General features: G+C 41.8%; 1 protein-coding gene across 9 annotated transcripts in view; it reads left to right on the forward strand.

Moving 5' to 3' along the window:
• The first annotated feature begins 4,767 nt into the window (after nt 1-4,767).
• Nucleotides 4,768-27,758, forward strand: part of LOC127597482 (pleckstrin homology domain-containing family A member 7-like) — a 75,824-nt gene continuing 52,833 nt past the window's right edge. For 5 of the 9 annotated variants that reach the window (XM_052060530.1, XM_052060532.1, XM_052060535.1 and 2 more), the window contains exons 1-3: nt 4,768-4,936; nt 5,088-5,164; nt 5,273-5,330. In XM_052060530.1, the coding sequence (XP_051916490.1) occupies nt 4,854-4,936; nt 5,088-5,164; nt 5,273-5,330 (218 nt within the window). In that variant the 5' untranslated portion in view covers nt 4,768-4,853. Of the gene's footprint in view, nt 4,937-5,087; nt 5,165-5,272; nt 5,331-22,845; nt 23,609-27,758 lie in introns of those variants that run through there. The other 4 variants (XM_052060537.1, XM_052060538.1, XM_052060542.1 and 1 more) reach the window with 2 other exon arrangements.

Genomic DNA, 27,758 nt, shown 5'->3' on the forward strand with positions numbered 1-27,758 from the left:
AGCCTGAGCTTTAGTGTGGATGTTTATCTTGAATTTAGCCACAAAAACGTCTGAGGCAAGTAGGCCTGTCAATATGCATGATGTCAGGCATTTTAGTTTGAACCGTTTTAGGGGTCATTTGGAGGCGTTCTTACCCCTGGGTGTTCTTTTGAAAACTCAGCCCCCAAAAACAGTTTCACTTAAGATCCCACAAAAAAACAACAACAACAACCAAACTCTAAAGAAGACATGCCCGAAACGATACAAGAAGGCTATCATTTTGATTTGAATCGACAATTTTAAAATATATTTTTTTCAACACACCATCCCTCTGTTACATGACGATTGTGCTGAGTTTCAAGCTTTCAAAAAGCACTCTGCTGCTCTCATGCGGTGAAGATATGATACTGCGTCATGTCTCGTCCACTTTGACAAATGACACCGCCACTAGAATTGTGACGAAGGAACACGGGTTGGTTTATAGTGGATTACTGTACAGTATTTAAAGCGCATATGTAACTGCAGTAAGAAAGGCCGTTTATGTCCCTTGTTGCAGTACATAAAGACCACCTATAGAGGGGGGCAAAGTCACATAAAAAGTCCTGCTTTATGCTTCACATTTACACAGATGATCTGTAAACAGTATAGTAATACAGCGGGTCATTTTTATTTTTATTTTTTTACATTATATTTATAATACCTTTTTTGACTTTGGTGTCATATTTGAACAAAATGATACTTATTGTGCTTGTAGTGTAATTTGCAGCAGTGTATACGATTCAAATCCCGATCGACGTTCCTTACATTTTGATCGATGTGGCCAAATGACACCGAGCAGTTGTAAACAAATTAAAAGTGCAATAAGCAAACAGCGTCGAGCGCTTGCCGTGTCTCGTTGTGCAGACTTAAAAGTTTGCGCTGTGCCTGTTGAAATGGAAGCCCACAGAAGGGAGCGTCAGTGAGGGCTGCGAGCAGCACTCAGCAGTCCGTTGAGGCATGGCGCTCAGCCATGCATTATTTAGCCTTCATTTGCACAAGACAAGACACAATGTGTGGCGGCGGCGCCGGCGCCGTGCCAGAGGGATGTTTTTGGTTTTGGAATAGTGTGGAAGCTTTACTCTTATATCCCTCCCCCGCCCCACCCCCCTTCTTTTTTATTTTTTTACCTTCTGCTTATTTGCGCTGCTTTGTCAAACACCCCTGGGTTTTCTTTACTTATGTATGTGTTTACCTATGTTTGTTTTTCATTAATTTGGTTTTGATGAGAGGTTTTATTCAGCATATATTTATTATATATTTCACTGATAGGTTTTATTTTTTTAATGATAGTCTTCCATGTATTCATTTTGAGATACACAGTATGTATTATTTTGTTTCCATTTGTCTTTTTAAATTGTTATATCCACGTTTTTAAAGTTCAATTTTATTTAAAATTTACACAATATTTGTGTCATTTTCAGTTATTTTTTTAATTGCAGTTTTAAAAAAATGGAGTTGCAATGGTTAATCAATTAAAAAATATTCAAATTTTTGGGATAATTGTTTAGAATCCTTTTTTTAAAAATTCAGAATTGTCCAAATCTGTAAGTTCAGCTTCTCAATAGTAACTATTGCCCAATTTCTGTAGTCCTTTTTGCAAGCATGCTGATCATCTTCGGGTGCTCCGGTTTCCTCCCACGTTCCAGAAACATGCGTAGCAGGTTAATGGAACACTCTAAATTGACGCTAAGTTTGATTTGTGAGCATCAATGGCTGTTTGTCTATGTGTGCCCTGCGATTAACTGGCGACTAGTTCAGGGTGTACCCCGCCTCCTGCCTGAAGACAGGTGGGATAGGCTCCGGCACGCCCTGCGACGCTTGTGAGGATAAAGCGGATCGTAAAAACAAACCTACAGGACTGATCTTCATTTTGGTAACTCATTTTTACAGTAACTATAACTCATCATTTTGTACATATTAACACAGCATCAGGCTATCATATAAGTGGACAATCTTGGCCCATGTCTGGTGTCACATAGAAAAAACACCTGGCTGACGGTTACGCTATGCACTCCTTTACAAGTGGTAAGCGTGATTTATAATTGCAAGTTTGGCTCACGTCTTTCGTATCTCACTTCAAACAACGTGAATATTTGGCTGACATATTGGTGCACTTTTGCCCCCTTGCTGTGTGTGTGAATAAAGGGACCCTCAGTGTTTGCTATGGGAGGAGGAGGGAGGGAGGGAGGGACTAAGGGGGGGCTTGAAATCCAACTCTTGAATCTTGCACCATGTATGTTTCCCTTGTGTGAGTCTGCTTTTCCCATCACTGTTTAATACAGTAGATGGATTTTGCTTGAATGAAAAAAAAACTGTCAGACCATGTTGCAAGAATGTAAATCTTTGTAACCTCTGACATGTGATCGCTCCACAATGTTGTGGGGCATCCACGTCTGTAACGGGGGGGATACTGGACTTACTTCTCACTTTATATTATGTGGAGATGTCACCCTTAATGATTAGTGTTGTAGTACATGCTGCTGACATGTGCTTTCATATTCACAATTATGCTTGATGTCAAACCCCCACTTTCTCTAGAAAAGTCGACAAAAATCATCAATCCTAACTAGAACACCTTTTATTTCATGTTCAGCACTTGATTTACAATACAATACAATACAATACATGCTGATTTATATAGCTCTTATCCCTCAGAGAGGATGGACCATGTAATCCATGGTTATGTGACCCGAGTATTATAATGTCACCTGTGGAGTCCCACAGGGATCAGAACTTAGCCCCCTAGTGGGTAGCATCAACAAAGCACACAAATCTGATTTTGCAACAACTAACCGGAACAAGATCTGAGGTGGGTCACCTTCCTGGATGCACTGCTAAAGAAAATTCTGCATTGACTTCATCTTATCAAATCAAGTTGTTCTCGTTAACTTTTATAGCATTACATTATATGTTCAATGTTGCCCATTCTGCATCTATTGGAGCCTGGTCATCTTGGAAGGGAGATTAAACCCCAACCCGTGGTCCCTTCTCAAGGTTCCTTTTTTTCCACATTGAGTTTTTTCAATGTTTAGATCAGGGAATGTCATTATTTGTCACCTGTGGACCTTGTGAAGTCCTTTCAGACTCTTTTGTAACTTAGCGCTCTACGAATAAATTTGACGTGACGATCTTGCCACTGACAGTTCAGTCTGGCGTGGTTGCAACCTTCTATTATGTGGCGACAGTATGACCATTATTTTTCCCTTAGACGCCCGCTTACGGTCGCTCCGCAATGTTATGTTTACGTTACGGGAATAAACCAAATTTATTGGTTTTGCCGGCAGTGCATCTGACCTTACGTTATGCGGAGATGGTGTCCTCAGCAATTATTTCTAGTTCCGCCCAAACTACCTTGGATCTGACAATACATTATCTTGAAATAGTGACTCACTTTGTGTTTTAGTTTTAGTTGTCTGTAACATGTGATCGCTCCACAATGTTGTGTGTTCCCAGTCTGCCTGGATACTTGCTGCATTTCTCCATGTTTTGATTTGAGTCAAACAACCCCCCAAGTTCTCCCTAGTCATGTTCTCATGACTGTAATAGCTTCACCAAAACAGCAGTCGAGCACATGGTGATCTCAGCACTTGGCCGCGACTGCCTTCCATTATGCTTTCTTCCTAGGGAACACTTTATCTGTCTGCACAAATTCTCTGCAAACACAAGAGAGATCCAACCTCTGCACGCCCTTTCCTCAATCTGCCTCGGCGGTAACTTTTTTTTTCCGGGCTCATGGAAAAAAAAGTGCTGCTGAGCGAAAGCTCTTGAGATAAGCGCACAAAAGACTTGGAAAATGCGTTCACCTTCGGGATGAGGCCTGGAACATGTCCAGAATGTGTTTTCAGGGAAATAACATGTTAGAATTTTTTTTTTTGGGGGGGGGGGCAAGTGTCAACAGTGAATTAGGAAATGACAGGGCATCAGTGGGTGTTGACACTAGCACGCCACCACACGTCTCCTCCAGGATGCAAAAGGAGATTCCGATGAGCTCAGCGTTCCTGACGAGTAACTCACTGCACCGTGGACATGGAAGTGCGTGTGTGTGTGTTTCATAATGAACAACTGGAGGAGAGTAGCGATGTTTGCAACATGCAGATGTCAAAACACAACAAGCAACAGACCCATACACGACCTTGTGAAGGCGGGAGTTTGAATTTTGAAATGGGATGCAACCTGCAGTGTCCAGAACTGATCCAAGGCATTGAATCAGGGTTTCGAACCACGAGCACACTGTGATTCAAATAACAAACCACTTCATCTTTCACTTCATCACAAATTGCTTACTAGAAAACGTTTTGGAATTGATGGGAGTATTTTATCCTAAATATGTACAATATTGCTATGATGATTTCTAAAATAATGCTCACTCCTGATATGCGCATCATTAATGTTTAGGTATCACATACATATTTTAACAATTTAATATTGGTGTATTAAATTCTATTTTTAATCTCTATATTTTATGAATATTGAGAAATGCATATCTTTTTATCATATATTTTTGGATTTGTACTTGATATTCTGAGTCCCAACCACCAATATCTTTGATGAATATAATATATTATCGGAATTTATTCAGCTGTCGCACAGACTGGATCTGGATGTAGGCTTATTTCCTCCAATAAATAATTTTATATTAAAAAAAATCGCACATTTACGATGAACATAATGAAGAGATGTTCCTCATCTACTCTGAGTCATCAGCGTCCTCTCCCACGAGCAGTAGTCTAATGTCCGCCTCTCGACGGCGTCCCTGAAGGCAGCGCCGGCCCATGCTGAGCGATCGCTTCTCTCCAGGGAGACTCAGCCGAGAGATGAACTAGGACAAGCGGATCATGGCTGCGTCTCTGTGCCGGGACTCCCTGCCCGAACATTGGACGTACGGCGTGTGCAGGGACGGGAGGGTCTTCTTCATCAAGTGAGTCATCTGCCTTCCGTGCCTTTTTCGCCAATTTTCGCTTTTGGCTTCGGCGTAACAGGTGTTTTTTTAACCCTCCCTCACTCCTCCTCCTGCGCACTCGCCGCCTTCCTCCACCCTTCTACTGTGCACGCGTGTATCCGGGAACAAGCGACCGTACGCGGGAGACCACCTGGTTGCACCCACGCTCCGCCGAGCCGGTCAACTCGGGACATATGATCCGGTCAGGTAAGCTAGCAAACCGACCGCTTCGCCTCCTTTAGCCCCGGTTGGCCCGGTTCCTCTCGACACGACTCGGCTTTCAACTTTCAAGTTTGTTTTTTTCCGTCTTTTCAGATCTGCCCAAGGGATGGGAGGAAGGCTTCACGGATGAAGGAGCGAGCTACTTCATCGAGTAAGTGCCGAATAAAAAGTTTAAGAAATGTTCGTGAACGCGTCACCTGCATCACAAGTTGGCACTCAGCTCTGAATAATGGCTGCCATTCGTTAACACTCAGGGACTCTTCATTAGGTACACAACAACTGTATTTGCATTTCATGTATTTTGCGAAGTCTGGCTTTAACCGCTTTGCTGGTTCTCCCTGAATGACTTTTTTTTCTTTTGCAAGGGAAAACAACTTAATTCACGACTAGTCGACGTAAGGCTCTAAACGTATATTTTGAGTAGTTAAGTCGACAAATAGACTAGCCCGCAGGTTCCCAACGTGATTTTCAATTGGCATGTGGGGTCCCTCTGGTGGTCCGTGAAGAACTTTGAAGTACCGTGTGCATTTAGTCTTTCAGAACTGTTTCAAATATTTATTTATTTAGGTACATTTTTATTTAACTTGTTTTACTGTTTATTGACGTTGAATCATTTATTTACATCGCATTTAAGTACAGCGTTTTGCGTTCAAATTTTGTATTATTTTCCAGTGACTTACATTACATACACTTAAGTAGAGATGTCTGTGAGTATTAACTCATTGTTATGAGTACATTATTAACTCTTGAGCACTCACTCATTCCAAGTATCAATACTCGTACTTATTATACATAAAATTTCAGTACCGTAATAACAGATACAGTAATTTCGAACAGAGTTCTGTCTTTCTGACCCACATGATAATTCACTGATGTTTCAAACCACTGTAGTGTAGCACTAACGACTGGCATGAAAGACTAACTCAATGTCAGATTAAAACAAAAACAAAAAACAAACAAAAAAACCCTTCTGCCTTTAGTATCAATGGACGGGCATCCTGATAATTTGAGATAAGCCCGATATCGGCCCGATATGGATACTTGGTATTGGTACTTGGCCATCCCTACTTATTGGATGAAAGCCTTTGACTCTGTTCAAATGAACACTTGGGTCAACTACATGACTGTATTTTAACTTTGGTCAGGATGATAATACTTGGAGAACAAAATATATTGATATTTTAGGTGGTTCTTGCGCAAAGTTTTAGAATGTTGGACTCGTTGACTAATGTGCACAACCACTAGTTGCTACTGTGTACCAGCAGTGTTTTGTGCCATATTTCCCTACCTTAGAGATGATATTTGGTTGCCTGAGCCCAGAAGTATCTCGATATTCAAACGATGCATGTCGCCTGCTGTGACACCAGCGACAGGCAAAACATCACCTGCGGCACATTCAATGCAAAAGGTTTTGGGTGTCTTTTTACTAAATGCATGACAAATCTCTTTTAAAGTTATTGATAGCATTTTGTCCCTATGTGGGGGATTTATATGGTATTTCTTGCATGGTTTAAACTCCCTTGCCACAACATTAGGTACACTTGCACAAGCAATGTGTGATGAATGTCATTTCTTGCGGTCAATATGACAATTATAAACATATTGTGAAGTGAATACCTTGCTGAGATTGTCAATCCAAACTGAGCATGAATTTATTTGTGTTTTATGGAACTTCATTTTCGATTCAGTTTGCGTATTTTTTTGAGACAACTTTTATATTCAATCTCTATAGTGTGTGCACGTGGATTATTATCTTTGATTTTATTTTAATTCACCAGCAGTATCATTTAGTGACATCCGATTTGTTTGATACAGTGCCCGTGTGTTGTGGTGTAACTAATGGTGAAGCCATTTTTAAAATATTTCTTTCATTGTTCATCCATTTTTGCATCCGAGCTCAATATGGGATCTCCATGATGCGTTCAGGTGTATCTAATGTTGTGACTGCTCACGCCCATTTAACTGTGACATCAATGAACTAACTCCACGGTTCTTAGCGGCATCATGGCGAGACACACTGTGTTGATAAATCCGGTGACACAATGTTTGTCTGCCTGCTGGCTATTTGCTGGCATATTTATCCCGCCGGGTGAAGTTTACTTTGCTTGGACTTGTTGAATAACTGCCCCGACTTGTGGACTCAGTGTAGTGTATTTGGACTGAATGACAACTGCAGAACACCTCCCACTACCCCTCACAAACATACTGTAGCGCCGTGTGTGTGTGTGTGCGTGTGGTTAATTATTGGTCAGGATGTTTGTCTTAGATTCCAACAGTATTACACTGCACCTACTGTTGTGACCTGTCTGTCTGTTAGCCCACTGTCACGCAGCCCCCCCCCCCTTAGTGAGGGGCTTCTGCTGCGAGAAAGGGGATTAGATGAGAGTTGGGGTTACGATGGGCGGAAAGAAACTTGATCGTATGCCAAGTGAAAGAGGGGTTTTGTCCCCGTGGCCTTCATCACGTCTCTAATCTACAATCAATGAGCTCAGTTTTCCCAGTGCAAATAATGGAAGCAGAAATAGTCACTATTGTAAGTCATGTATTAACTGCAGGCAGTGTTTTAAGCCACATTTTTCTCTCAAGCTACAAATTTTAACAGGGAATATTTTTCCACATTTTTTTTATTTTTGCAGTTAAAGCTGAAGTAAATAATACAATCAAAGACCGAAACCAGGAAATCTCAAAGTGTAGTACAGGCTCCCTCTAGTGACAGTTGACAGAATCACGGCCTAACTTCAGTTCAGTTGTATTTAACTTATTTTTTTAAATGTTACCATATTTAGGTACAGTGCTAATTTTAAACCGTGCATAAAAGTGACACTAGCTTACAATAATATGGTTGACAACAAAGCTTGTTTTTGATTAATACTACGCTATTGTATTTTAATGTTGATCATCATGAAGGTACTTGGACAGCTACTTTTTTTTGTCAAATTGGATCATTTTTTTTCCCTCAACACACTGTGTCATAGTGCTTGGGAATATATATGTATAAGTATGTGTGCGTAACTATATCGATAAAACAGTATCTTTACATTGAACATGTTGTGACTATAACACATTTTTTCCACTGTTCTATCTTTTCAAAATGAATACACCGAAGGTGAAAAACCTTGAAAGTGTTGTGACACGAAAGATCCTATCGGAAGTCCGCGACAAAGAGGCTTATCTCCAATCGGCTTACATCATGGCAGGAGTGTGAGTGGCCTAACATCTAGTGGAACACTTTTTTTAAAAGCATGCGTCTCGCATCGAGTGAAGGCCTGATAGATTTGTGTCTAGTCGTACATGCATGCTGACGTGAATGAATATCCTAAGAATAGCGCAAGCATAAAAAAGAGAGCGAGCAGAAAAGATTCATCATCGAGATGCGTTGAAGAGAAGTTTGGCAATGGAGGCTTATGAGCACAGGAAGCGCACGCACTTAAAAGCAAAGAACTACTTCTGATTTGTTCAGGTTCACAATGAATCATTCATGTAGGGAACAGATGATGGACAAATTCAGAGGCAGAGCAAGCTGTGCAAAAGTGTGGCTGTTAAATTGGATCTACTATTAGCATTTCATGACGTAAGGGGGGAAAAAAGGTGAGAGACTGGGGCCCTTTGGAGGTGGCAGAGCAGCCTGTTGTATTATATGGAAATCACTGAATGTTACTTTACAATTGCGGATATTTAAAAAAACAAAAAAAACCCCGAAATCATGGGTTACATTGCTCAAGCAGGTTAAAAACAAGCAACCCCCCCCCCCCCCAAAAAAAACGCTTGGCAGATAATTACGATCTATGTTGGACAACATTCCCCCAGGCGTAGTGTTCGACTGACAGTGATGTTCACTCATGGGTAGCGGATGCTAGCAGACGCGTCAGACGTTAGCCGAAAGTTAATGACTTGAGGCTAACCCCGATCGCCGCTGGCCTTAATCAATTCAGATCAGCGGCGGGGGACAAGAGCAGCGACGCAAAGAAAAGCGTCATGGCCAAATTATCATGATCAATAATTCGCAGACAACAACTCTTATCATTGGTTAAGAAATGCTGTGACATTATTGTCATAACGGAAACACTTATTATATATGTTTTCATTTCGGTCTTTGAAAGTCGATCTTTATATGAAAATGGCCGGTGGAAGTGAAAAGTTAGTTAGTACTGTGTTACAATTTCTACAATTTCTGTAGATTTTTGCACATTGTCATCTATAAATCAAAGACAAAACATAAAAATTGTGTGGTATGAAATATTCCAATTGATGTTTATATATATATATATATATATCCATCCACCCATCCATTTTCCAAACCGCTTAATCCTCACTAGGGTCGCGGGGGTGCTGGAGCCTATCCCAGCCGTCTTCGGGCAGTAGGCAGGGGGCACCCTGAATCGGTTGCCAGCCAATCGCAGGGCACACAGAGACGAACAACCATCCACGCTCACATTCACACCTAGGGACAATTTAGAGTGTTCAATCAGCCTGCCACGCCTATATATTTATAAACGATTAAAATATTTAATCTAATTAAAAATACAACTGTCATAATTAATTCAAATCAACTAAAAAATTAATCGTGATTACTCACACATTTTTTATCGTTTCTGAATTTCCTTTTACATTTTTTGTCCTATTTTTCCCCATTTTAATGCTCTCATCAACATGGAATCATGAATCAGTTTTCTATGTGCCAAATGCAAATATTTACTGAAATAACAATTTCGATTTTCAATTTTACATAAACATTTTTCACTTGGTGCAGTTATTCACACATAATCTGTGTGAAAATTACTGTCCATCAATAACGGTGAAAAAAATATTTTGTCACACAACAGCTGCTCTAACAGCTTTTTTATGAAATCAAAACAGAGCAATATAACATTGTGAAGTACACATCTAAGGTACACTAGTACTCAGCCTATAGTGGATTTAAACCATGGTTGCATACTTCATTTTTCTCAAGTTTGCTTTCAACACAGCAGTCTGTTTCTGTATGTTTGTTGAAGAATAACGAGACACCGGGCACCAGTGTTCATTATGTGCCGCTGTATTGGAAACTGCCGGCCGTACAAACAAGCACACGCACTTCCCCCGTGCTGCAGGGGCAAACCATTCTGAACGCGGGGGAGGGGTTCACTCCCCCTAACACAGTCAGGCTATGTTGATTGTATTGGTCCTTCTTGCGCGGAAGTCTCTCTACGGTTGTGTGTAGACCTCATTTCGAATGACTACACTTGGTTCGATGACAACACTGGAGACATTTCACTTTCGCTAGGTCGCTACCACTGTAGCGCACTGTCAGACGAACACAGAGAAGCTCCACCTGCTCTATTTACGTGGAGACAAAACACTGTAACCTCAACACAAAATAGTTCCAAACAAGTAACAATCGCGTCAGTGGCATACATCGTATACCTGTATGATACAGAGAGAGAGAGAAGAACAGATAACTTTGGTCTTGTCAGTGGAGCAATATGGCAACTTTTGAAAAGTCAACTTTCCATTCATAAACTCTTTAAGTATCAATTTTCGGTGTCTCGCGCTGCCGTGGTTGGCAAAACAGAAATGGTCGTGGACTTCTGCAGCGCGCTTGTTGTTTTTTTTCTGATGTATTTATAGAGCAACGTAACATCCGCTTGTGACGTGGGCCGCGTTAATCTCGCGAGAACAATTTTAATCCCGTTAAAATTCATTTAAATTAATGCCAATAAAAACCCACTGAACTGACAGCTCTAATATATATATATATATATATATATATATATATATATATATATATATATTTTTTTTTCGCGTCGTCCCGCACGCGGTCTGTCCTTCCGTCTGTCCCTTTTCAAAAAGTACCTACTTCACCGCGCCGCCACTGCGCCGCTCAGGCAGTGGCTCACTACGATCGCGCGGGCATCTTAGCGAAAAAATGTTGTCTACCCACAAGCATTGCAATGAAATTGTTAGTTATTTAGTAGAGCTAAACATCTCTTTATTTTCGCGATAAGCAATGAAGATGAACAAAAAGTTGAACCAAGCAACAACACTTTTGTGGGCCGAAGGCCCACCTTACCAGCCTTCCGCAGGAACTAGCTGATGAGCCGCCCGGAGGGCGGCGAACCAGCTAGTATATATATATATATATATATATATATATATATATATATATATATGAGATGAGTGGTTGCAACAAATCCCGGGAACAATATCGGACATCTCAGTCCAGAAATGTGCAGTGCTGGGAACAGCAAGGATACTGCGCAGAACCCTCAAGCTTCCTGGCCTCTGGAAGAGGACCCGAGCTGAATGAGGGACGGACACCACTCGAGGGGGGGGGGGGGGGGTGAGACGAGGATTTTTTTTTTATATTGTAGTTACGGACCAAAACATACAGCATATATATATATGTATGTTTTGGTCAGAGCACATTACCGCTTTTATTGACCATAGAGGGCAAAAAATACAAAGAAGAAAAAAAGAACTATAAGTGTATGTACAGCGTTGATGCCACTGAACATTTTGAGTAGTTGAAAGTAAAAAAAATATTCAGGAATAATACTTTTACAATTTTTGTAAAATTGTATGTTGCGTTATTTAAAATTATTTACCTCGATTGCAGCACAAGGGCATTATGATTGCATTTGTGGAATGAATATGAATGAAGCAGCACATTCCACCTGTTTTTATCCATCTAAGGGGCAGTCAAGTCAACATGACATCAGAGTTGCAAAGAGCTCAGGTAATGAGCAGATCATTTGTTTTCCGAGTGTGGTCATGTGATGTTCGCAAGAGCTGTGATTGTGCTTCTCTGGGGACATGGTGTGGACCACACGAAACATGGACCAGATGAAGCAAAGCAGAAGATTTTTGCTGACGTTTTTTTTCCATGTGTTATGAAAAAGCGGCCAGGGCCAATATTCTTTTTCGTTAAATTGTGCCGTTTTTGTGGTTCAATGAATAAAATCGTGCAGTACACTGATAGTGGCGCTCAAAATATTGTGTGCAAGAGCCAATCGTCAAGTGCGCGGGCCTGATTTGGTGTGTGGCAGGCCTGAAAGGAAGGCATCCACTTGGTCTTCAAATGAAAAGGACGCTTTGTTTTGTCCGAAAACGATTGTCTCTGTCAACAACACATCATTGCTTAGAAGGGGTGAAAGTGAAAAAGTTAAAGGAAATTCAAGGACAACATCTCACATCCACTTGTCACTGTGTTGCATTTTGAACCAGGGACTCCCTTATAGTCTTATTTGTCACACTTTGTCCTCCCGACTCATGTGGCAGACTTTGACCCGCCAGAGTAAATTAATAACCAATTGCGCCACGTCAGGATGAACCGAGTGGATCATTAATGTATTTTGAGTGAACAGTTTTGAAAAGGCTAAACTTTTTTTGGGCCTTTTTGTTTTTTTTTTTTGGTCAATGAATTACAGTGGAACTTGCGCAGAAAAGAGAGAGAACCAGCCATTCAAACTCATATTTAAACCTTTGGGACTATTTAGTTTTCAAAGTAGCTAACATGCATATTTTTTGGAACGTAACATGCAAAATGCACACAGAGATCGTCCAGCAGAGATTCAAACTCCAAACTTCTATTTGTGAGCCAGATGCGCTCACCACTGCATTACCACGCTGCTCTGCAGTGGAATTTGAGGATTCTTATTATTATTTGGTACGCTGCAACAATTTTCCCCCACAGGAAGTAATGAAAAGGCAGCATGATGTCTAAGTGTTATCAATCCTGCCTTACAGTTTAGGGGTTCTGGGTTCGAATTACAAACATTGGTATATGGTAGATTGCAGGAAAAACTGTGCTGAAAGTCTTGAAAAATAAATAATGTAAATGTCAGGGTCTGCTGAGACAAGAGAGACAGTGACTCACAGTTGACTCAATGTGTTCTCACTGAAGTCTTGAAGCAGCTAATGATTTATCGACAGGGTGCGCGCATGCCTCCCCCCCCCCCCCCCCGCGTATGCTGTAGGTACATGCACGCGTGTGTGTGCGTCAGTCACAATGCAGTCTTCTTGTCATCGACGCGTCATAATGGCGAACAAAGCCAGCCAAGTGAATAGATGCCACTTAAAGGTCTCCCCACTTACTCTGAAACTTGAAACTGAGAATAGAGCTCTTCGCGTTTCTCTTCCGAAAGGACTTGACACGCTTTCCTGACTTTCGCACACAGATCAGTCTGAATGCCGTTCCTTTCCAACGACTCAGACTTGCGACTTTGGAGGTCTTTCTACTTCTTTCGAGCTTACCACAGTCATTGGAATAATGACCGGTTTTGCTTTCTAAAGCTTATAATGCAATTATTGACCAAGAGCTGCATTTTTTAGATTCTTTTTTTTCTCCCCAAGAACATGACGAGTTTCTTGCTGTCCAAATAGAAACAAAGCAACCACCACTACTTCGTGAATCCTCTTCATACTTTTAGTGTTGTGTCAAAGCAGGGACCTGTTCTCCAAAAATTTGTCCGAAGGTCAATCAAAACTTGGAATTCTCGAATCTGCGTGGCAAACAAGATCCCAAATGACTTTGACTGACGGTCGATGCAAAAGTACTACAAAGCCATTTGTTGTGCTACATAACAAAAAAAAATCATTGTGATTTTGAACAATTTATCACACAAGATAAATCCCAAAAAGTTGAACTTGGCTTGAAAAGGGGAACAATTTGGACTTTTTCTGGACAAGTATGCATATAAGGCAAAATGTCAAAGTCAAGGCTCGGGGGCCAGATCTGGCCCGCCACATCATTTTATTTGGCCCGCAAAAGCAAAATCAAGCATGTTAAGTTTGACGATGCTTGCGCAAGTCTTAACCAACATTTCAAATTGTCATATGTCATCCACAAGAACAGTCATTATTCTTGACTTCTGATTTAAAAAGTAGTTATCCATCATCTTTTGTGCGCTATGTATGTAATATATGGAGGTGATTAAAGATTTTTTTTGGTTTCCCCAAATTCATAACGGCCAACCGTAAATACAATGTGGCCCGTAAATGAATTTGACACCCCTGGTCTAAGGCATCAAACAGAACTTGGGAGTTCTATTTGCTTTGTGCCACTGGTATCAAACCCAAGGCCCGGGGGCTATATCCGGCCGGTGGCTTCATTTTAAATTGCCAGCAAAAGGGAAATAAATGTGCCTTGCAAATTGTCTTCACGTTTAACAACACTGAGATGTGAGATGTTGCAAACATTTTTTTTGTCCACAATCCCTCCTTGAAAATAATTTGACACATACTTGAACAATTATTGACTGGCTTCTATGAATGGACACAAGAGTATACCGTGCGACAGCTAGTTTGCCCCAAAAGTGGTAAATCGTACTTTTTTTTCCTGGAAAAATAAATTTCTGACAGCAAACAACCAAACAAAACGGAATCATTTTGAATAACACCTGACGCAAGACGGATCACAAAAAGCAGCACGTTTGCATGAAAGTAGTCCAATTTTGATTTTTTTTTTCTGCAAAAAGCACCTCAAACGTGAAAACTTTAAATTGTCTGCACTGAAAATCAGCACAAGAACACAATGGCTTTTGAATCCCCAAAAATTCTGACCCAAGATGACACCTAAAAAGTCATCTCAATATGTCCCCAAAATGGTGCAACTAGCAAATTGGCAAAGTGGCCGCCATAATGATTCAGTACAATATCATCTGGCACAAGATAGACCCCAAAAAGCCGTGCAATTTCCCACCAAAATACACACACAGATTTCTGCTCGCTTCCTCCTCCTTTTTCACAGATGAAGTCGAATGAGCCTAATTGAGATGGAACCAGGTTAATTAGCAAGATTCGCAAAAAAATAGCCACGAAGCAAGCGTCTTCTCAAAACAGAGGTGTTATTTTTAGGATAGGAGTTTTTTTCCCCGGCGTTTCAGTACCCAACATCAGTGTGTTTGTGTGTGTGTCTTTGAAGTTGGCCTGGAAAGAAAACGTCCTGAATATTTCACCTGGCCCTCAGGCGGAAGGATTAATCCTCCCGATCTCGCAGAGAATCTGAATTCAATTAAGGAAGGTTGACTTAGTCGTTATCAAGTGGTACTCGGTACGTTATGATCGGTTCGACTGGTGTTGAAATGCATCCAGCCGTCATTCGAGGAAAGGCTGAGCATGGATGTGTCCAAAGACATTTGGAGAATGACCTTTGTGCCGTGTTTGGCTCGAAATAAAATGTCAGTGCTGCACATCGGTCTGCACGCTGGCATCTCTTTCATGCCCTCCAGTCAAAATGTCAACACGTTTTGTGGGCGTGATTACCGCAGAACATCTGTGTCTCCTTACCTGAAACATAAGAAAAAAAAAATAAGAAGTTGGAGCATGTGGGGTATTTCCTCTCATAATGTCTGCTATCTTTTCAGACAACATCAGAACTGAGGTTGGGGATGGAGCTCTGCTCTCCAGCCGATTCCACTTATTAATTTTCTGTTAGAAAAAACAAACAGAAAACGTGCTTTTGTTGACTGCTGCAACAGCAGCAGCAGAGTTACAGCAACCAAAAATGAAGGTGCAAAAACAGGTCACGAAACATGAACTTTTCTGTTAACGCTGAGCCAAAACACCGGGATGCCTTCTTTGTCCGGGACTGGAAATTGCGGTGGGTGTCCATCTGTGTCCAACCCGGAGCAAAGGAGGCCTCACACAATGGCGCGATTGAGGGACAAACAACAAGTCGCTTGAGACCTTGTCAAAGCCGGCTCGGTTGGAGTAGACAATTGGCTTTGTGTCAGTCGAACGAGAGCACCAAAACACGAGTCACAAGGGGTTCGGCGGCCATGCCTTGTGGAGCCCGTGAGCTTTTTGCACTCTCTAATCATCAGGCGTTGCGGTACTGACTTTGAGGAAGGATGGGGACCTGCTGCAGCCGAAAGCCAACGCATGAAACCGGGGTCAAGTTGGTTCCCGTCAAACGCCGCGTTATTTTTGCTATGGCCAACGAGGGCGCGGACAGTCTTGATCGTGGTGAACTCTCCCCAAGGAATCCATTGTGTGATTCAAGGTATGCTAAAATGTTGACGACGACAAGGTCTTTGTGTTTATTTGTTTGTTTGTTAGCTTGTTAGCTGACTTGTCCGTGCACGTTGTTGTTTAGCTTCATCGGAGTTGTGTGTGCGCTATTGTATGTTCGTACACGCCACCTTATCCCTCTAATCGTATGGCGAGCTCCGGGCCTGAAGGGATGCAACGCACCTGGATGACATAATTAAATAAAAGATAAAGATTGAAGCTGTTTTTGCCACTTTTTTTGGGGGGTGGGGGTGGGGGGGGGGCTTCAATTCATTGGACATTGTGGTGCTCCATTCGGTGTGCCCACTTTGGCCACCTGGGGTTAGCGGAATACGGACTTACGGATATTTCATGGAGATCGTTACAAGCAAGCGTCATCAACGTGGTTTTTTTGGGAAAGTATGAAGAAATATATGCCTGTAGGTCCAGTTATATCATCTGTCTACATGCATTGCTTCACTGTGTTCAACTTTCCGTTGCGTAATGTTGATGGTGTTTTGAGTTAGCATGAAGCTAGCTGACTTGAGCCTTTTTTGGTGGTTGTTGCAATACATGACAGGAAATCTTCTCTTTGTTTGATGTTAACTTTGACGGTAACCTTCAACCGGATGTGTCAAAAAAATAGCTCCATCTCGTTTTTGAAAAACTGTTCACTTTCTGCTTCTTAAGATAAGATAAGATATCCTTTATTCGTCCCACACTGGGGAAATTTACAGCCTCCAGCAGCAAGAATGTGGGTAAAAATAAGAAAGAACAAACAAACACCATTCAATTAAGTGCAATATAAATACAAAATGGATAAAGCGCAGTGCTATTTACAATTGTTTTTCACATCATTCAATTATTATTATTATTGTTGTTATTTTTATTCAGCAGCCTGACAGCAGTCAAAGCAAAAAAAACAAGTGGCCAAACGACAGCTTATATCCCAAAACTTGCAAATTGGGTCATTTGTATCCCGAGCTCCTCTAAATTGTGTCTAAATAAAGATTCTAAATAAAACAGTTCTTAAAAGTTAAATGCAAATGTACTAAATATAACTTAACTGCTTTCAGTCAGTGATTTGAGACGGTAAAACAAATAGAGAATCAATATGTGTCTGTGGTTCATTACCTCGTAGCTTCCCTCAGGATTCTCCTCGACAATTTCCTTCTTTTTTTCCCCTGTATCACACAAACATTTAGGATCAAAAAACACGGTCGCACTTCAGCCCCCCTTCAAGCTCTTGCTGTGGAAGAAAGAAAATGTGAAGCAGATGGAATGAAAAACATTTTACATTCAAACAAACACCCCTGCAGAAACAATCAGATATTGCCGGCACCTGTTTGCATCCATTTGAATGGTGCACGCTTGACAGCCGAACGACGCTCAGGCGATGCGATAATACAGACGGCAGTAATGTCGGGTGTGTCATCAAGAAGCTCAAATACATTGTCTGCAAATGAAAGTTTTCCATTGTGCAGCAAGACTTGAGAGTCATTGTAATTTGTTTTGGCAAATGGCAGTCTGTCACGTTCCACCCCACCCGTTCAAACCAGCAGAAGATTATGGATTTCATCAAAAGCTCTGTGGAGCTTTTCACTTTCTTGTATTTGTCTCGAATATGGATTTTCCTCTTGCATGGTTGCTGCTTTATTGACAAAAAGGCACCAAAATTAACTGCTCCAATTGCTGGGTAAATTTGGGATGCATGGGTACCTAATGCGGGTCCTGAGTGTTGTTTGGACCACACGCGCCATTGTTCCAAACCCACTGATGTATAATCATTTTTGTCTGGGTCTGCTGCTTGCTTTTTATTCATTTTTTTTGTTTTTATGTTTTTGTGACGATGTCAATATGACGCAAGTGGTAAAAAACAGCCCATGAGAGGAATTGGGCACTGCAACCATGAAGTTGAATAAAACCGTATGGAGCCAAATAGTTATGCTTTGACGTGTTGACGACTGCCACGTACCATACTGCCATACCAAATTTCTGCAGATAGTAGCCGAGAGCTGTGGCCTCGTTGTTGTTGTTTTTTTGCCCACTCCAGGTCGAACTTACTGTTCAACTAAGCAAAAATCAATAAACCTCCTTCAAGGACGATATATTCTTGATTCTCTGCAAAAAATGACTCGTGTGACCTTATTAAGTCATTTGTGAAACTCTTATTCATGTGTGTCTGTATGATTGCATTATTTTGACCACTGATGGCCAAGGTGCGCATGCCAGAATGAGCACAATGTATGGCTGGAACGGATGAATGACATTTCCATTCATTTCAATGGGGAGAGACGTTTTGAGCTGCAAACACAGTCATGGGAACAACTGAATCCTTATTCATTCATTCATTTTCCTATCCGCTTTATCCTCACAAGGGTCGCGTAGGGTGCTGGAGCCTATTCCAGCCGTCTTCGGGCAGTGGTGGAGGGGGCGCACACTGAACCGGTTGTCAGCCAATCGCAGGGCACGCAGACGAACAACCATGCGCATTCACACTCACATGTAGGGACAATTTGGAGCATTCAATCAGCCTGTCATGGATGTTTTTTTAATGTAGGAGGAAACCGGAGTACCCAGAGAAAACCCCCGCAGATATGGGGAAAACGATGCAAACTCTACACAGAAAGGCCGCGGAGCTGGAATTAAACCCGGTACCTCTGCACTATGAGGTTGACGCGCTAACCACTGGCCCACCAGGCCGCCCTGGCCGATGAATATGTCATCTGAATCAGCATCGACTTAAAAAAACCCCCAAAAAACTCCATATCCCAAGTTATGACACCCTGAAGGACTCCGTGTTTTCAAAGAAAGAACACGCGATGGCCTTTATCTCTTATTTTTCGGACTGAATCAACACGACGGACATGATACAGCAGTCGCGCAGATGAGACGATCTCATTACAATAAAAATGCCAGCATTGCAATTTGAGCGGCGCACTTATCTGCCGCCTCCATTTGCGTAACCCGCCGGGCCTCCGTGTACATTCCAGTCAGTCCTCTTTTTTTAATATTCAATTGCTATTTACTGCCGCTGGAGTCCAATTTGTTGACTGGAATTTTTATGAGCTTTGTTCCATCTCTGTGGAACAAGCTCGCCCCGCATATCAAGAGGGCCTCATCAAATGGTGCACATGAAGACGTGATGGGGGAGATTCACTTGCGACACAAGTGGCACTGCTGCTTTGATGTTGGACACAGGTGCGAGCGGTGCAGTGTGTGGTCAAGGGGTTGCTCTTTTCAAGCTGTGACATGTCCTAATGGCGGCCGAAGGTTGTTTTGTCAAAAGAAAACTCAAAGTACAGGTCTCCTGTGGTTTACAACAGAGTTGGTAAATGCGTAATATGGCATTGTTGTTCATTTTTTTCCATCTTCACATAGATTTTGGGAGAATTATCTCAACCAGCCAGCTGGAGTTATTTGGAACACTAACCGAGACTCATGCTAGAGATGGCTGCTTCACTTAATTTGCAGATTGGAAACATCAGACACTGTGTAGTCATTTAACACAGTGAAAAATAAGTAGGAATGCACACATTCTCAATACCAAGATTCAAGACAAATTCCAGTGAGGCATGCTCCTTTCCAAAGAAAGTTACCTCGTTCCGACTGCAGAGGGCGCCAATCTAAGCTTCAAGGTCTTCACTTTCTTTCTTTCTTTCTTACTTTGTTTCATTCAAATATTGCAACATGAATGAAAGAAGGATGATCTCAACTTCAATTATGTTTACCTTCAGTCCCACGTGTCACTGTGTGAGCTGGTTCACTTTATAAACTATCCCGCGAGTGTCAAATAACACCAACTGTGTACATATTCAAATGCGCCTAATATGCAATTCACAACAGATGCTAAACTATGCTCATAGACCAGTCCTCTAATATCCCCCATTCACTATTTCTTTATCAGATAATTAAATAACTCAAAGAGACTTGCCCTGAGGTCGGAAAATCTCATTTAGAGTCTGGTTCTTCAATGCTTGCTTAGCATGAACTGGCCCCGAACCAGCTGTACCCAATCCAAAAAAAGAAAAAGAATAAGAATTGGACTAATTGTAGTCAGATTGCAAGTAGGAGATAAAACAGTGCAATGACGCCCGAGGGCGCAAACTTGAAGGTGTATTAATAGCCTCTGTGTGTGTGTGTGTGTGTGTGTGTGTGTGTGCAGGTTCTGTTAAATCCAATTGTCTCTCTCTCTCTCTCTCTCTGTCTTGCTCGCTCGCTCTCTCTTTCTCTCTCTCACACACACGCACACTTTCAATTGAAACAGTACTTGGGCCACGACTGATGACATTTCACAAGATCGCAAGGACATAAGAATGGAAAAAAAGCGCCACATGAGATACGTCTCCATGTTGAAATCCTTCAAGTAACGCGAGGCTCAAAATTATTATTTGGGACGGAACTTATGGTGGTTTTCTCACTCTGTGGCAAATATTGCATTTGTCAATTTTTTCTGATGAATATTGATGAAAATCAGGGGGTCGCCTCTGTCATTCGTGGCATTTAGTGACTTGTAGCGATGCTTCAAAGCAAAGCGACTGTTAGGGGAAAGTGTTTGCGAAAGACAGATTACCGACTATTTATTCTTTATTAAATCGTAATTGAAGATTTTTTTTTCAGCTGGTAAATAAACCGCCATAAAGTTCCCTCAAGGAGTGAACAACAAAGCCAAAGCTTGTTCCTAAAGTGTGCTTATTAATGCGTCGCGTAGCGTTGTCTGGAACGATCTCAGGTGTGACCTTGAACACGGAGGTGTGTTGAGCGGAGGGTCTGGGATTTTGAGATGTGACGGACCTATAAAATGAGCCACCGGCTCAGTGGTACTCCTGCCGCCCTGAGGCTTCTGGGTAACAGGCGGCGTTCCCTTGTGTTTTCCAAGACAGATTAGATTCAGTCAGTTACATTTCCAGATAAATACATAGAGCAGGAGCTCCAAGGCCCGTGCGGCCTATTGTTCCTTTTCATCCTTTCCCTTATATCATCTCGCCGCTTCCTCCCAGCTGATAATTGCTTCCCGTCATCCTTTTCACTTTCTGGGTGACGGTGATGTAACCAGCCAATTACCGTACACTTGCCCATGTGGATCTCTCCCACTACCCGTTGCATATTTCCTGCTTGGTTCCGAACTGCAAATATCCTCTTTACATCTGGAGTGGGGAAACGTTTGTGGTCATTGGCCATATTTGATTTTCAAAATGAACACGTCATGGTCTTGACAGGTCATTTACACTGGAGATGTGGTTTAAAAAAAAAAAAAATGTGTATGTGAAGAGTCGACGGCCAACCTAAGAGCGGAGACAGTTTGTTCGAAAGACACAGAGGAGGCGCTGCAGAAGTGTTTCCATCTCAGCGACTGGGGTTATGTTTTAAAGAGGTATATTTTCATAATATGGTGTTTCAAATAAGTCTTTGGTTTGTTATTATTCGTGCCCCACCAATGTGTTTTTTTTTTCCCCCCAGTTCTGGATGCCTCTTGAAAAAAAAAAAAAATTGGCATCAATTGTGATTGCTTAATAATTATCTGATTCGTTAAAAAAAAAGAATAAATAAACTGGACTAGCCACTAATCAATCACTTTATCTAATCTAATTATTATATGGCCATTACACGTCCCCAAGGGCGCAACGGTTTAGGAAGCGCCAATCTAATCAAAGAGTTTTAAAAGCATTGATGGTTGGTGGAGCAGCTCTGAGGGATGTCAGGAGTCTCCTGCCAGGTGTAGGACGGTCACAACCTTGCAGCAAGGTCAAGTTAGTCCGATCCATGAGTACCGCACATTTGGATTTAGCTCATCGGCCACCTGTCGCACGCTTAAGCGGAAGGTCAGTTCACCAGCATGCTACACGTTTTCTGTTTTCACGTTTGGTGTTACCTACATTTACAAGGTTATTCTTTCTTTTCTTTTTTTTTGCATCCGAGTCACCTGATTCTGAGGATTTCCCGATACCTCGGCAATTCCATAAAGCAAGTGCAGGCGTCCTTCTCATTGCCGTTCGCCACAAGGTCCAGTCTGCTAATCAAGGGACATGCAAAATGGTGGTGGCGGATTATGAATTAAACATATATCATTGAAATTGACTTTTTAGGCACTGCTCGAAAAATGCTTTTTTGGCGGATGATGAGGAAGGTGAAGCGCACGGCTGGAGCGCTCAAAAGTCAGCTGTTGGAATTTTGGCGCGATTGGAAACATAATATTTTCTTACAGTGACATCAATTTTGTCATGAGTTTATGTGATCTCGTTACGTCTAATTCGTCATTTCATAACCCAAGCAAGGTTGTTTTTTTTCACCCCCTTGAACAATGATTTTGAAAATGTGAATATTCAGCGTAACAGTCACAATTTGCTTTTCTGTGACATTTTACTTTTTGGGTGTGCTGTCTGGTATGATTTCTTTTTTTTTCTTTTTTTCTCAAAAGTAATAACATATGTGCCTCGGTTCAAAAAAGGTTGCGAAAATGTGGCACCAGGCCACTGTGCAGTAATTTCATTCAAAATCAAATCGGGTTGTTTTTTTTTTGTGCTTGGAATCCTCAAATGGGAAGGGAAACTTTGGCTGACCAAGCATTCAAAGGTGATGATTCTGTTCTTCCAGACAGTTTGCTGAGGTTACGCAAGATCGACAAGAAAGGATGAGCTCACGTATTTGCGTTCAGGTGTCAAATGAAACCTGACTCACAGTTTTATTGGGCATGTAGACATTGCCACTTTCACATCCCTCTCTCTCTCTCTCTCTCTGGCCATCTCGTCCTTTCCGTCCCACAGCGGCATGCATCCTGTCAGTGGCACATGAGGCAGGAATTGGAAGGCTCTGTATGCCTCCCTCCCTCTCTCTCTCTCTCTCTTTCCTTTTCACTTCCCGCCTCGCCTCCGACAGGCGCTCGCTGCTCATTTTGCGAGGCGGGAAAGCCGGCCGGGTACAGAGGCAGCGGTTTGTTCTCGCTACCTCTCATCTCAAAAGACGAACAAGGCACAGATTTGGGAATGAATTTGCGACATTCCGTGAAGTTTGGCGGAGCGGGAGGGATGCGTGAGGATGGACGTCGGACGGGGGTTGACCTCAAAGACAGCTGTTCCGTCTGATTATTACTGAGAGGAAGGCGGTGGGGGGGACGTCTGACTCTCGTCGGCATCACAACGGGAGCCTGTGATGACACTCCTCACCCGGGGCACTTGTTTGGGGCTCTGCTGAATAGTTGTTTGTGGGTTTGTTCACCCCCCCCCCAAAAAAAACAGGAGCAGGGGAAAGGGAGGGACTTCCTTTCCAGGTGTGCAAACCAGTGCGTGGTTTCATCTGACTCCCGGAGCCATTCGGGGGACGGTGATTTATGTGAAACTATCGAAATAGAAACAGCACTTGTGGACTTGCAGGGAAATTGAAAGAAAGCATCATGTGGGATCAGTCGGGATACTGCAATCACATACCACAGCCTGGATATCCCTTCTACCATGCTCCTTGCAGGTATGCACCTACTTACCGACATTCCAAATCGGCTATCTGAAAGGGCGGGATTAGTTGCTGTCTTGTTAATTCCGACTAGTTTGTTTTAAAGGGTTTACAAATGGTTACCCAAACCTAGTTGGGGCAACGTAACTCGGTTGGTAGAGTGTTTTTTTCCCCACTCCATCCTGTAGACAGCTTCAATTCTCACGACCTTGTTGAAGATTTTTTGAGGGCTTTGAGTACCTTGAAGTTAGGAAAGCACAACAGTGAAACCCCCGTTCATTGGGAGGCACGCAATTCAGACCCTCCGTGATAAAGAGAAACCATATCATTTGATGTATTTCTAATGAAACCTTCAAACAAACATATTTGAACTTTCTCAACACATGTTTTTAAACACATTGTGAATTTGAAGAATTTGCAGCATAATGGAAGAACAACATAGTTTGGGATTGCTCAATAAATGAGAATATTGCAGAAAACTTCATTTCTATTTCCCTTCAGTAGTTCAAATCAAGAAGTGAAACTCAAATTATGTGGATGATTAATTGATTTTCATTTTTTAAAAATAGCTTTGATGTTTACAGCAGTGAACGAAAACCCCATATTCTCGAATATGTCGACACAAAATCAGCAAAATACAAGGTAAAAATTCACTTTTTTTCCCAGATCGGTTGCTTTATTCTTGTTTGAATTTTAAGAGGTACTTACGTGTCTGTGGTACACCTCAGTATGTGAAAAATCCCAAGAGAAAAACCCTGTCAATATGAAACCAACTTCATATTAGTAGAAAGTGGACATAATTTTCTTCAAGTGAATAGCAAGAATTTTTAAATTACCAGGCATATTGATTCATGTTCTTTTCGACACAAATAAGCCAAAGAATTGCGTTTATGTGGACAGGGGTTCGGATTCTGGATTCTTGTTTGAATTTGGAAATGACATTATTAATCTGTGGTGTACCTCAAGTGTTTGTCCTAGGGCTTCACTTTTATACTAAGTTAGCATCTTTAACAAAAAAGTAATTTATTTAACATTCCACAAATGTACGCTAGCCCGAGGAGCCGCCCCTCATTGGCTTATCTGCATATTGTGTGTAGAGAAGCTGACGCAAGTTAGCTGCAACCCAACCCAGCAGTACTCCTCAGGCATTTTTGTCGCGTTTGCATTCATAACCAATAGTTGGCAGAGAATAAGGTCGCCATTCTTTATCAATGTTGACGTCCTTTGAATAGCTCACGAACGTTATTTATGTTATTGTTAGTAGGATTACCTGTTCAAAACGTAGTTCCCACAAAATCTTTTGCATGGATGAAACTTTTACCAGGGAAGAATGTTTTGGCACAAATCATAGTTAATCGAGAGGGTTACTAGGTCATTCGGTGACTGTTGTGGTCAAACTGGTTATTCCGGACTTGTTCATTGTGCAATTGGTTCCAACTGAAATCCTAAACTGGTTTTACCTGTGACAGAAGATGACTAGAGAAGTGCCTTTATTGTTCCTCTGCGTCATGTAGTTTACTCAGCTGTGAATGCCTTTCCTGTAAAAAACAAAAAACAAAAACAAAACAAAACACCGAACATCTCGACACAATCATTATTGTAAAACACTCTAATGTTGGCTTATGACATTGGTCCTGCCATCAAGCTCTATTTCCCGAGGGGTTGTTGGCCAACAAAGAGCAGACCCCTGCCCACGTCTGCCTCTATATCAAATACTGCAGCAGCCATGGACCCCTGACGGCAACTGGAGCGCTGCACCACTGATTCATTGTAGCTATGTGTTATTCATGCAGCTCTGCAATGTCTTAAATTAGATTTTTCCAAAATGAAGCCCTAACTTAGCACTTAAGAAAGGGCCACTTTATTCTTCAATTCTCTCTTCAAAGTTCAATAAAAAATCAAACACACAAACAAAATCAAGTTGAAGATGTTAAGTAAATATTTCATTTTGTTGAGCGTTTTGTGAGTGTGAGAAAAAATGCTGCTGGCCGCAACTACCTTCGCAGTAGAAATGTTTATTGTGAAATATTGCCCACTTCTGGTCATCTTTCGTGAAGGAGAGGGCTTACATTTCATCCGAATGGTGTTAAAATAGTCTTAAATTTGGTTTCCATTAACCAGACACCCTGGGAAAATAAGATTGGTGGTCGGCCCCGTCCATTTCGGGAGGCTTTCATCAAACTTCTTTCGAAAAATAAAACGTAACAAGACTGAACCCTCACGTAATTGCACAGAAGCCATCATAAATCTGTCACAGCAAGGATATTATAGTTTAAGAAGAATTATGGAAAAAAAACCTAATGCTACAATGAGCTAAAAAAACATTTTCATCTACGAGATGAAAGTCTAATGGACCACAACGCAAAGTTGTGCAACAATAAAATCAACATTTAGAATTGGATGGCAAGTAACTGAATCAGGCAAACTGATGTTTAAATATATTCCTCAGTTTTTTAAAATCCCAGTGTTTATTTGTGAGCAGCAGTGGAGGCGGTGTTGGTCGGTTGTGATCTTTGCTTCAGGGCAGAGGGAATTAACCGCGGAATGACTCACAGCTTGGACCGCTGGGCAGGTCGCCGACCAGTCATATCGGCCAGGAAGTTTGTCCTCATCTAAATAAACCCTCTGAAACAACTCAATTGTCGCTACTCGCGCTTACTGTAGTGTCCCACAAGGACTGAGTCACCCAAGGAATTGTCAACCTGTAGAGCTTCTGAAATTTGTTGCATTTCGGGAATTTGAGGTAATTGATTGAGATGCTACTGCTGTCTCATTCATTTTTTCTCCCCCCCAAATGAGTGTCCTTCAACTGACGCTTCACTGTCACTGTGCTTCATTTAAAATTTGCTTCTCACTTCGATTGTTAATCCTTGCTGCAGATAGAAAATCCCATTGGGGAGCTTCATGTTCACCTTCAAATTATTCCAATATTAAGATAAAATATGAGCCAGATATATAAAGTCGTCACTCTGATAACAAGGTGGAAATTGCTAGTTGGAAAACAAACAAACAAACAACAACTCCTAATTGTAAAGCATACTTGTGGCCCAGTAGTGTAATTATGCTGTCAGAACATTTGAGCTAGTCCGCTAGCTTGATTGTTCGACCAATTGCTTGTTGGCTTACTTGCCTGTTACCTTGATAGACATTCAGCAGCCAGGACATTTGGACTTTCACCACATAATGTATTATGTACGGTAGCCTAGCAGTTTGCCCGATAGCGTACTAGCTAGCTTGCTCATTAACATTTGTTGGTTAGCCACAAATTCTTTTAGTAAGTCCTCTAGCTCGTTCTTTAGCCAAATGATTCGTCAGTCATACTGGCAGGACAGTTGTTGTTTGACAACAAAACCTGTAAAATGGTCTTTTACCTCGTAGATTAGCTCATTTGGTGATCTGCTCATTAGCCAGTTAGCAGGGAGTAAGACACAATAGTGCATATAAGTATGTAAGTCTCAAGTCTTAATGTTCAAGTTTTCCACCCATCCCATGTTACAGTGAAAAAAAAATGTCCCAATTAAATTTTAAAGGTTAGTTGTGAATTCAACATGGTCAACCATCTTTTGAGTAAGACACATACCGGTATATTGTTATTCATTCATTCATCTTCCGTACCGCTTGATCCTCACTAGGGTCGCGGGGGGTGCTGGAGCCCATCCCAGCCGTCTCCGGGCAGTAGGCGGGGGCCCTGAATCGGTTGCCAGCCAATCGCAGGGCACACATAGACGAAAAACCATCCACACTCACACCTAGGGACAATTTAGAGTGTTCAATCAGCCTGCCATGCATATTTTTGGAATGTGGGAGGAAACCGGAGCACCCGGAGAAAACTCACGCAGGCCCGGGGAGAACATGCAAACTTCACACAGGGAGGCCGGAGCTGGAATCAAACCCGGTACCTCTGCACTGTAAAGCCGACGTGCTAACCACTGGACTACCGGGCCGCCCACATATATTGTTACAGACAAAGAAAGAGTTTCATAAGGTCCCAAGCAATCTTCATATTGCCTATTACTTTATTATCTCCTTGAAATGAATAACCTACATATAGCTTAATGTTTGACCAGCTGTTGGTTATCGAAATCAAAACTTGTCAAGTCTATTCTTTGACAAGTTTTAGCCAAGCCGTGTCCCAAATTCTGTTGATTTACTCTCAGTCAGACTG

The sequence above is a fragment of the Hippocampus zosterae genome, chromosome 3 (genome assembly GCF_025434085.1).
Source record: "Hippocampus zosterae strain Florida chromosome 3, ASM2543408v3, whole genome shotgun sequence".
Taxonomy (NCBI): Eukaryota; Metazoa; Chordata; class Actinopteri; order Syngnathiformes; family Syngnathidae; genus Hippocampus; species Hippocampus zosterae.